Below are 12364 nucleotides of genomic sequence, written 5' to 3' on the forward strand. Positions count from 1 at the left end.
ATTCTTACATTGCACAACTTTGAAAAGCCAATAGGAAAACAAGTCTTCCCCTCGCTCCCGCTCCCCCTTTCCTCCTTGAGCACACATACCCTGCCACGACCTACTTTTCTCTTTGATCCCTGAACATCTTTAGCCCACTCTCACCATCCCATGTTTCTCACTCACTCCTAACCCACCTCTGCCTCCGACCCTGCTGGAAAGTTACACTGATAAGCACAAGCCATAGAAGGGAACTTTGTGCAGAAACACGCTGCAAAGAATGAATGGCAAGACACACAGACAGGGTCACTTGGACATCTGCCCATGTGTGATACTGCAATAACTGCAACGAGATAACAGGCCTCAAATTTAAACTTGGCTGACCGCAAGGGAGCTTCAAGCGGGGCAGTGGAGCTGGGGTGCATAGGATATAGCAAGGTTGCACAAAGGTTCAGGTTTTAGGTAAAGTTGTTCAACTTTAGAGAGGATCAAGATCATTCCATTACCTGCTTTAGTGCTCTCAGGGTTCTGTCCACAAACCCAATGGCTGGTTTTCTAATTTCTTTTGTTAAATGAAACCTTAGAGTCATGTAACGGCAAGACTCAAGGAGATGAGGATTTTAAAGGAAGAATAATGGTGGAAAGACATTTGGGACAACTGCACCCCTTCCCAGTAAATAAAACCCAGCTTCTTGCAGATTGGTTTCTCAAAGCGAATCAACACCTCATGGTATCCATAAAGGTGTCAGCTCTCACAGAATAATTTCAAGCACATCAAGCTCTTTAAAGGTCTTATGTAAATTCTCTGATACAGAAAATGCACATTTACATCCCCACAGCTCCCCTGCTCACTAACATATTCCTATCCTATCCAGCCATCTACTTTCAAGAAATTTTAGCAATGTAATTATTCTTTGCAAATTCCCACTCTCTTGCCACATTTGGTTAAAAACAGACAATTACTCAAGAACTATGACCAGGAACATGCAAGCGGCCATGCACACCTAGGATGAATGGATAAGGTTCACTTTCACAGCAGAATAGGCAAAAATAAGAAACCCCATCCATCTATGGCTGTAAGCAACAGAGCTGCAAGATTTACATACATAAAATGACCGACTGTCCCACACTGTAATGAGGCCACAGCTGCAGGGATTGCAGACGTCAGTAACATCTGTATCTCCACTATGCAGCACAAAAGGGAACAGTGGTATGTCTGATTGCTGCAGGGTCCTTCAAATTAAGTCAGTTTAACCCTCTCCGTTTTAATGAGGAACAGGATTTACTCTCAAGTGCCTGGCTTCCACTTACTAAGCTTTAGAAGCTAAGCACCCAGCTGTTTTTGAAACAGACTCCTTGCTGAAGTAAGACTTGCTTCCAAATCTTGCAACGGTGACTTTGTGGAAGTGCCTGAACTGTTTGAAATCACCTCCTTCATTTCAGTGCAGTCCCTCTCACGCAGAGTCTGCTCCATATTCTGCAGCCTTGTGTAAAGCAGGCTTCCACAAGAAGGTTTAGTACTACTGTTTCATTAACTTGTGTTTAAGCACTGGATGCCCCAGGAAACAGAACTCTGCAGAAGTATTCTGCATTTAGAAGTTTCACATTATTATTCTTTCAGTTTTCCAAAATGCAACCTACAGTTTCTTTCCTTGTCTCCTTAGAATCTCAAGTTATAAGCAGTTACAGTTAGACCACTTTTAATTTGTTCTCCTTTACCACAATTACTGCACTTAGCAGGTCACCTCAAACACGTCTGCATACAAGGACTAAGAGAGTAGGGAACCTCTCAAGCATTTCAAAAACAAAACTAAGGTCCAATCATTGCCACCCAAAGTAATGGATCTTGCTACGGATGGAAAGCCCTGTTCATTCGTTTATTACATTCAGGAGTACCAACCAGCTCTGTAATGAATTACTTAATCTTTGACCTATTGTCCACTGCCACGTTCCAGAACAAAGAATTTATAGCAAGCTGAGTTCCCTAAGGCTAATTGGAAGAACTTTTCTAAACCATTCTTCATCCTTCACCAATCTCTGCCAAAAAGTGCCCTTTTGCCTCTCTGCTTATACACCTGAATAGCTAACACTTCACTGCAGATGAGCTACAGCTGTAGGTCTCTCTGGCATCTGCTTGTAGTACCTGCCTGCTAATGCACTGATCTATAGGTACCTGTGCAGTGATAACCCAGATTTGTGCTTCAGTTAACAACTACCTGAGTTTCTAGGGTCCTCATGCAATCTGGATTTTCTTCCTTCCTCCTGCCTGGGTCCACGCACCAGAACGTAAGCATATGAGCAGAGCGTCAGAATTCTCAATGTCCATTTTAATTAAATAGCAAATAATATGAACAAGAGAATGCTAGCAATAAGATAAAGAGCAAAAGCTGCTTCTCTCAAAATCAAACAGAGAACCTTTAAACCAAAGGATGCCACATCACAGAAGCTAAGCAAGTGAAAGCCTAGGCCAACTTCAGCCCTGGCAAGATTCAATTCAACCAGAGAACAGAACGTAGAACTGTAGCCATACAACACCTTCATGCGTGTCAGAAAATGTGAGAAGTTGAACAGTAACTAGTATTCCTATCCAACATGATGGATGGCACCTCAGCTGCACAAAGCTGCCCAGCTCCAGCCCAAGCAGAAAAAAACCACAATGAAACATTGCAGCACCCACATTATGTCTGAAGCTCCCAGGACCAAGTTCAACTTTCTGACAGAAAGCTTCCTTAATGCTATTTGCTAGTTTCTTCAACACTGTTAGCTCATGGGGGAAAAAAAAAAAAAAAAGCCATAAAAGCTGCAGAATCTGTTCATCATGTATTTATTTTGACACTGATGTGCATCTCAACGTTTGTTTTCCATACTTAATCTTCATGTATAACTTGCTCCACTAATTACTATTGTATTTGAGGTTTAAGTAAATGTTTATTTCCCCCCCATTTACTTCACATGGAATAGATCAAACCACAGCCTCTTCCTTCATATAAAACTTAGTTGAAATACACTTTCCTGACTCTCAACATCTTTTGTGGAATTCAGACAAAGTATTGCAATATTTTATGAAAGTGAGCCTTCAAGAAAGCAAGCTAACAACTACGTTAGCATGTAAAGCAAGATGCCAAGCTTCTGATTTCCTAACACTCTAAAGTACTCTTTACTGATGACAAATATGTCCTTTCAGTCTGAGAAAACTCCACGGGTACACTGAAACCAGCTACCCCCCTCCTCCCAGAGGAAAAAAATGCACAAAGATAAACGACAGGAGAATGGATGGTGACATTCTGCTGCTCCACCTAGGAGCTGATGAGGGACGGCAGTCAACAAATCACTAATTGTATGAGGAGTAAAGCACTCATCACTGAGATTAATTGGCAGAATCTGGTCACAGTTAGCTCCCACCATTGCCAATCTCTCACATAAGCACGGAGAGATTGCAGCAACTTAATAAGTACCCCAGTCGTTTCATCTAATCAGATAATATCAATGTCTTCTTCATATACATCTCCTGATGACGTCTTGTCTCTTTTAACTACAAGATACTGTTCTGTGAAGGACTACAGGGTGTGCTCTCTTCTTCAAAACCAACTCTCTGCACTAGGCAACCTTTCTGGGATGGGAAGCAGGCCTACAAGAAAGACAACAGTACTGCAATAAGTTTGACTCCCAGGCATCCTTCGAATTCCTTCCTCAGGGGAAAAAGCACCCACTGGCCCCTCAGTGTATCCTGTTCCTAATCTGAGTTAGCCCTGGCTCACATGAGTGGCTCTGTTGGTGCAGAAAGTGCTGATCCACACAAGAAACTTAGAGGCAGGCCAGGTATTTTCTAAAAAAGCAGTAAAAAACCCAAGGTCTTTCTTGCTGTTTACTGTTTGAACTCCTAAGAAACTTCAAGTTCTTTCATGTAGCTGAGCAATTATTTAACCAATAATCAAATTTTGGCAGCAAATATTAAAATTAGATCTTCTGACAGAGACTCAGTGTTCTTGCTTCTAGCATTAACAAGGCTTGTTCGTTCAGCACTTTTTCCCCTGTTATCATATGACAGGCTATTTTTAATATTTGCCAGAATATATTTTGCATCTTCCTTTGATCCAGAAAGCAGTTTGTGAGGCTCGCCTGCACGCTGCACCCTCCTTGCTGCTGCAGTCCTCAGAGCCCTCAGAGCTCTTTTCTGCCCGGCTGCGGTTTCGGTAGCAGCAGGAGCACACAGCCACGCACGCATGCCTGCTGCTCCAACAAAAGCTGTGCTGAACAGGCTGCACAGGGGACTGCCACGTGCCTGAGCACATGGTCACGCAGGCAGCAGCCATTCAGAGCCTCACGTGAGAGGCAATGTGAAGAGCAGCTCTGGTACCAGCCTGCCTGGCCGGTCATTCCCATGTTATCACGTGGGATGGCAAGGGTCAGGAAATTCCCAGCACTTCTTGGTGCCGGAGGTGGAATCCTTTGCTTCTGAAAAAGGGGGGCTCAGGTTTTGGCTCATGTAACACCTGCTTGTAAACAAAGATTAAAGGTTCGGAGAGGATTCCTCATCCAAGCCGTCTGCTGGAAGCACTGCCCTCCGCGCTGCAGAGGCCGGCTAGAAGGGGAGGTCACGTTAAGAAACACATGGGAAGGAGGACTACAGTGCAGGGAGTGCTGCACACACACCCTTCTGTGGGCTGCCCCCTCACCAGGGCATTCCCAGCATGCAGCTGGAGGCGGGATGCAGCAGAGGCAGCCATCCCCAGCCAGAGGGTACGCCCAGCTCAAAGGGGAGTGAAGAGAACACCAAAACCCACCCAGTCCTGCCCACTGTCAATCATTACAACTCTGTATCTATGCAACGAGCGAAAAGTAATGGATAACGTGCTCTAGATGACATCTCCCCACGGAGCACATACAATATGGCATTGAATTAAAATCTTACAGGAGGGGAGTTGGGACAGCACAATTCAAATAGAAATGGTTTTCAGCTTTCTGATCAGTGCTCTCCTGACTCTCCACTTATTTTGTTACTGAAAGCAACAATTCACAGATGACATTATATATCTGCAACAGATTACAAAGCTTGTCTTTCTATTTTTTTTTTCCCCTTTATCTTCAGGGTATCCTGCTCAAGTAGGACCAGGGCATCCAGCAATCCAAGCATCACAGAGCAAAAACCACCCTCATGGAAATGCAATGACAGGGAGGGCTTCGTGCGCTTTCCAAGGCCCTGTCTGCCACAGGGAGCTGGGCTGTAATAATGCATGGGATGTCAGTGTGCTTGTACCTTCTGTGACACAGCCCCATATCCAAAGCTTTGGTGGCAAGCAAACTTGACATCTAAATCTCAAAGTATTTTTTAAGTAGAGCAGCCCTCCAACTTACCCAATGTTTCCAAAGCCAAACCCTTTACATTGCTCCCCAGTTCAGCCAAGTAAAGGCAACACGGAGAGAACAGGCAGATAAAAGCAACCACTGACCAATTAACTGCAAAATCTGATCCTCCTTTTATGTACAAACAGCTGAGCACTCCCAGTTTCCTTAAGGGACTGCACAGTTAAGTGGAGGGACACTTAATAAAGCTATCTTTATCAAGCACTCTTTTTCTGAAGGAGCTTAGTTTTCTACCAACTAATCAGCTCTCAGTACAGAAAAAACGTATGTTTTAAAGGATGATGGTTTGTAATACTAAAATAAACCACAATACTGCTTATTAATAAAAGATACTACGAACAAGAGATGCATTTTATTCCAATCCTACAAAAACCACTATCCTGCATCCCTCCTATTCAAAAGCAAACCAGTTTTTCCTACACGGAGATTCCCAAAACAGGATTTGATGGCAACGTAGGTGTTTACTTTAACCTTTACTATAATTCATAAAAAAATGGTGAGACAGTACATTTCTCTAACAATCAGACAACCCAAGAAGTTGGAAATAAAAACGTCTGTTCTATTCTATAAGGAATTTGTTGTTCCATTTTAGTTTGTTTGCTTGTTTTCCTCTCTCCCTGAGGATTCTGTAATGTCACGTTTACACACACAGTCAGTCCAGCTCTGATGGGCCCAAGCACACTTCTCACTGAAAGCCAGGGCAAATTCCCAGATCTCTTCCAGAGGAACTATACAATGCATATCAGCAGAAGCCAATGATGCCACTCAGATAAGCTGTGTATTTCAACACACACACAAAATTAAACCTTTAGCCAGTTTTCTGCAGATCTCTATGTCTGAGATACACCATACAGACACATAAACCACATCTGGTGTTCCAGACTCCCAAACACAGCCTCCACATACACACTGTGTGCACAGCATGCGATATGCTGATGCTAACTGCCCTGGTGTCGTGTAAAGCAGGGATGTGAGAAGCACAGAATTTGATCCTCCTTCAGACCCAGCTCACACAAGTTTACATTATAATATTAATTAAAACAAAACCCAAAGTACAAAATTGCTAAAGAAATGAAGAAAACTGAATTTTTTAGGTGATAGCAAGTAATACCATGAGAAATTAATTTTATTGAAACTATTTTAGACTCTGTTGGTGCTTTCTTTCCAGTAGTACAAAATAAAACAGCTATGCACAGGGAAACAGTAGTTGACATCAACTGAAAAAGAAACCTCGATTCATGTAAGTTTATAAAAATAGTTTTTAAAAGTCCTATAGGACTTTCTTTAACGAAGAAGTTCCAGTGCAATGATTTTGACATTTACATTCAGACAAACTTTCATATGTCAAAGCAGCAAATTTACCCCGGCACTTTCATGACAACCTTAAATGGACATGACCTTAAATGGACACTTCTATTTTACTGATTACTTTTTTTTTAAATAAATACTATCTTACCTTAAAACAGATTATTGATTGGACTTTCTCCATGACAACACAAAAATATCCCAACAACTGGACAACTAACAACACTACGGTTGTCACAGTACCTATCCGCAATTGGGGAAAAAATGTTATTGCTAAGAAAATGAATGAGCTTACCCTTAAAACAAAAAAACAACTTTAATAAAAAAAACCTGTATTACTCTTAAGACAACATGGCATGGGGAAAAAAATACCTTCAAGTTCAGAAGCTTTCTCCTGCCTCAAGAGACCTGACTTCTTTTACACCAATAAACAAGCACACAGTTTCTAGTGAGAGAAGTTAGTAACCCCAAGCTGCAAACAGCTCAGGGAAAAATCCGAAAATCAATGAGATGAAAATAAGCCGTGCAGGCAGCTGATCACAAATAAATTCTGACAGGTGATCATTAAAAGCCTGGCCCATAACTAGGCTCCCCTGAGAAGAACAAGGACAGACTGTCTGCTTTTAATGCACAAGTGACAGAAAATGGGGTAGCATACCCGCACTATTTTTAAAGACTCGCTTGGGAGAAGCAAGATTTTGTTTTATATTCCACTCCTGCCAACTCCAGATATATTTTAACATTGGAAGCGCTCACAAGTTACTGGTTAACTAAGAAATGCCTTGAAACTGAAAGACAGAAATGAAGTAAGATCCACATACAGTGAGCAAACAAAATCCATGACCCAACACACACACGACTTAGGGCCAAAGGCTCTGCTGACAGGTTTGGGGAACTCTGGGGGTGCTCTACTTCTTTTTAATGAAAAAGGTACATTGTAGACTTTTAAGACTTTTCTACTTCATCCTGTTTTACAACTGTTGTCCTTCTATTTATTTATTTTGCCTCCTTATCAGATGACTCTGACAATGACTTCGCACGCTGAGCGTGGCAAGCGATCAAGCAGAGTGGAGAGGAGCGGTTTCCTGCTCCCAAGAGCACGCTTTGCTCCAGCAAGCCTTGTGAGAGCAGAAGGGCACAATAAGCCAGCCTTGGACTTCTTTTTCAGGGAAAGAAAAAAAAAAAAAAAAAAAAAAAAAAAGCAAAGCTCCATGTTTTCCGAACTTTAAAGTTGACACTATTCTGCAGGCCATGATCTCAGCCTTGCTGGTATCAAGCCAGAGCAGTTACTCTAGATGTGCACTGGTTTCCTCTAAAGGGACTGTTTGAAGCATTAATAAACAGATAGAAGAGTTTCACTGACACCAAGCAGGCTTGAAACCTGTTAGGATCAGAAATCGGCTCCCTGTCAATTTCTTTTTTGCCTCCAACTAAAAGTAACCATAGGTGTAACACATTAACTCTGGACAGAGCTGCACTCAGCCTATGCTACTTTAAGAAAGGTTACAATGCAATTACAAGATTTAGTTTGTTGCACCAGCTATGGCAAATTTTGCTATGCTCAATAAGGAATAATATCGCAGCCAAAGCTTAGAACAGGAAGCATGGTCCAAGGATTATCTTAAAAAATAATTACCAAGGCTACAACTCAAATACGGGTAAGAAAAATAATGGTCCTTCTCCCTGTTCATTTCACATCATGGCATACACATGTTACTATTTTGTTCATGCGTTTTTCATCTGCTATTAGCAGGCTACCAAAGAAGAAAAGACAACAGGAAAGTTCTCTTGGAATTCTTGCAGCTTCCTGACATAAGTTAAGCAAAAATCCCTACGGAGCAGCTCAACAATACCTAGAGCTACTTTCCTTTTCTGAATACAAATGCCACGAATCACATCAGCCCTCTCTAAACTGCCTGTCAAGCATACAGTGCGAAGCAGTGATGTACAGTGGGGAGGGAGGCTCACGCCACAATCCAGAGGGAGCTCTGAGGGCTGATTTACCTGGTCTGACCGGGCTCTGCATGCAGTTCTGCGACACCATGCCTGGGTGGACTGAAGTAGAAGCCCTGCTGCTGAGGTCCATGACAGAAGGGGATGCTGAGGTAGCTTGCTGCAGACCTGGCTGGTGTGGGCTATGCTCGTGCTGGTTTGGGCTGGGTGGAATGCCATTTTCTGAGAGGAACTCTTCCAGGTCCATGTATTCCAACTGGAAAGTATCTCCATCGTATGGCAGCGTCTTGTCCCATAATGTCGGGCCCAAGAAAGCAGACTGAGGGACTGTGGTACTGGTGCTGTCATCCTCTAACTTCTTCTCTTTGTCTTTTTCTTTACCGAATGCTTAAACAAAACAGATAACAATGATGTAAGAGCTGAGTAATGAAAATATTACCACTCCTTATTTCTTACAGCCGAAGTTGCAGGGGAAAGGAGTATTAGCTTTATAAAATCAGTTCCCTTGATTCACTCTGTTAAGTGCAGCATGGAAGGTTCGTGACAACCGAGCATCTTTACTGGATGTAGCCACGCTTGTTTTTTTTCTGCTCCTTTTAGTTAAGGATCCCAAATGCATGCTTGGATTTGAAGCCAGCATGTGAGTAACAGCAAGCTGGGAGATACTGCTGTATCCTGCTGGAAAGGAAGGGTCTTGACCTAAACCCGAAGGGGTTGTTATAAGGTCACATTTAAAAAATCACAGAATTGTAGGGGTTGGAAGGGACCTCCAGAGATCATCGAGTCCAACCCCCCTGCCAAAGCAGGTCCCCTACAGTAGGTCGCACAGGTCCCACTCTTGCAGTCCTTGAATTTAATAACTGTTTTGCTTGCTTTAAGGTGGCCTCATACTCAGCAGCAAATTACAAAATATATCATTTGAAGAAATAACACTACTAATGCTTTAAAGTTTCTAACTCAGAGCAGCAAAGTCTAACTGGCCTTACATTGACGTTCAAGGGTAGAACCAAAGCGAAAAAAAAAAAAAAAAAAAAAAAAAGAAAACTTCAAGCGATGTTTCCTACCCGTCCCTACAACGAAGAGCTGTAGGGAAACACCCCATTTCCCTCAGACATTTGGGAGACCCCGAAGGGACGCGGCCAGCAGCGCCGCGCCCGCACCGCACGGCCCGCGGCTCTGCGGGACCTCCGGCTCCTCACGGCTCTCTGCTCCCGCGGTGCTGAGAGGCTCGCAGCCGAACCGAGGCTCGCAGCTCTCCGCGGCGGCGGACGAGCGCTGGGTCGGGGCGGCAGCGCCCGGCGCCGCACCGAAGCCGTCCCGGTACCGAACCGCGCGGGGACGGCAGCGGCGCCGAGCCGCCATTTCGGGGCGCGCTGCGAGGGGCGCAGAGGGGCGGCGGGGGGAGCGCGGGACCGCGGCAGCCCGGGGGGCCTCACCGTCTTCGTGAGCGAGCGGCAGCTTGAGCGGGTTTTCCAGCAGGGATTTCAGCACCCCGTAGGTGGGAGGTAGGAAGGTGGGGTTCAGCGGGAGCGGCCGCGACATGGTGGGCTTTCCCTCGGGGCGAGCTGCGCGGCAGCGGCTCCTTCAGCCTTCCTCCGGCGGTGCCGCGGCGAAACGGGAGTTGCGGGGCCGGGCCGAGGGACAGCTGCAGGCCGCCGGGCAGAAGGAGCGGGAGAAGCGCCTCGGCCGCGCAGCTCCTCCGGCACCGCCGCTCCCGCTGTGCGCCGCGCGCTCCGGCCGCGCGCCCATGTGCAGGCGCTGCCGCTGCTGACGTCACGAACGGCGCGGCCCCGCCATTGGCGAGGAGGGTTGAGGCGGGCGGCCCCGACCCTCGGTCCCGCCCCGGGGCGGTGTCGCCACAGCCGCGCCCCCTCAGCGGCACGCGCCGTGGCCGTTGCCCGCGGTACGGCGGGGCAGGGCGGGGTGGCGGGTGCTGCCCATGCGTCGCGCTCTTCGCGCTGCCCCGGGCCCGGCGCCGTTTCCATGGTAACTGGGAGGCAGCGCGCTGCGCGTGATCGCGTGGCCCCGCGGGAGCCCTTGGCCGTGCCCGAGATGATGCGGGTCCCTCCGGCCGGGCCAGGCGTGCCGCTGGCAGAGCGGCGGGGCAGCGTGTGAGCGGGCCAGGGAGCTGCCGGGTACGGACCGCTGAGGGCCAAACTGCTGTCATTGGAAAGACTGAATTGCAAAAGTACGGAGGGACCGACGTAGAGGAGCGGTGCTCGTGCTGTTATGGCACGGAGTGCTTCTTCTGCACGGTGTAAAGATAGAATAAACAGTGAGGCATCGGTGGAGTGACAAAGGATCGCTGTGCCAGCGCTGTGGGAATGGCGCGGCGGTGACCAGCAGGCTATAAGGACAGAGCGGAACTGCTTCTGTGGCTGTTGACTTAATTGGCATTTTCTACAAAAATATACTAAAAAAAAAAAACCCACCAAGTTGTTTTTTAGGTACCAGGGGACCTGAATGCACCAGCCCTGTCATCAGATGGGTGCTGCAGAGCCTATTTGTGACCGAGGTATGAAGGCTGCTCCAAAAGTAATGCCTCCTGTTTTGTCATGTTGGCCCATGATGTCAGAGGCAGATGCTGGCATGGCAGCAGAGGTTGAACCTTCCCACCAACATCTCGCTCCGTTTCGTTCTGATGGCAGCAGATGGAAGATCTGACAGAATGGTGTCTGACATGGGAGTACAAATGGAGCAAAGAAGTGGAACTGAATTCCTCCATGCTCAAAAAATCGCACCCACTGACGTTCATCATGGCTGCTGAATGTTGATGAAGGCCAAGCAGTGGATGTGAGCACAGGGAGGGGCGGTGCTGCGTCCCAGCACTGGGGCAGAGGGTCACCTCCTTGTGCAGGTCCTTATGAGCGCAGCATGCAGCTCTTGTTCATCACTGGCAAAATTCACAACTAATGTTGGCAACCGTGATGAAACGCAGTGTTTCTTGAAGTTGAAAACATGCTCTATCAGTGTTGTTGCGCTCTTCTTATCTGTTAGTTTCCATGGAAATAAACGGGAGGCATTACTTTTGGAGCAACCTACGCACATGAAAGTTAAGAACAAATCTTCCAAGATTATTATTATTATTATTTTCTGTGCAATTATTTCCTAGCAATTGGAAACACAACTTAGGATGCAGGCACGGTGACGTTTAAGGCCCCTTCTCCCTGCAGCGCCCGGCGGGAGCACAGCCGGGGGCGCGAGCCCCGCAGCAGGGAGGGGTGAAAGGAGGGAGCGCGGGGCTCGTCACGTGAGCGCGCGGGCTGACCTACTTTGGGCCAATCGCAGCACGCGAAGCCCCGCGCGCCTCCCGCAGCAGCGCCACAGCGTGGAGCCGCCGCAACGGTCGCTCCACGCGCCCCGCCCCGCCCCCTGCGTGGCGCCTCGCCTCACCTCACGGCACCTCGGCCGTTTTGTCTTCTAAATACATTTTTTGGGGGGGGCGGAGGGAGAAAATTGCAAAAATAGCGGGAAGGATGCAAAAGCAGGAGAGCGCGGTTTGGGGAGCGTGCAGAGAAGCAGTTCCCCCTGGCTGAAATACTTCGGTTTGGCACCGCCCTCCCGCAGGCTGCACGGAGATGCGGAAGGGACAACGGCTCCAGCCTTTGTTTTAGGTGTAAAACAGCAGAGCACCCCCAGCTTGGCCTCGGGCGTCAGTCCTCCTCCATCTGCCCGACAGGAGCCGTTACTCAGAGGTGTATAGAAAGACAAACGCTTACGTTTAGACCCCCACATCCCAGGCAGAGCTCAGAGCCGGCAGCTC

General features: G+C 46.9%; 1 protein-coding gene across 1 annotated transcript in view; it reads right to left on the reverse strand.

Moving 5' to 3' along the window:
• HLF (HLF transcription factor, PAR bZIP family member) overlaps nucleotides 1–10227 on the reverse strand; it is a 33929-nt gene extending 23702 nt beyond the window's left edge. The window contains exons 1-2 of the mRNA XM_042833046.1: nucleotides 10038–10227; nucleotides 8653–8988 (exon numbers count right to left, since the gene is read on the reverse strand). Of these exons, the coding sequence (XP_042688980.1) occupies nucleotides 8653–8988; nucleotides 10038–10143 (442 nt within the window). The 5' untranslated portion in view covers nucleotides 10144–10227. The remainder of the gene's footprint in view (nucleotides 1–8652; nucleotides 8989–10037) is intronic.
• Between the last annotated feature and the right edge of the window lie 2137 nt (nucleotides 10228–12364).

Source organism: Centrocercus urophasianus, unplaced genomic scaffold (assembly GCF_019232065.1).
Source record: "Centrocercus urophasianus isolate 14NV4802_14NV808 unplaced genomic scaffold, USGS_Curo_1.0 seq_40, whole genome shotgun sequence".
NCBI lineage: Eukaryota > Metazoa > Chordata > Aves > Galliformes > Phasianidae > Centrocercus > Centrocercus urophasianus.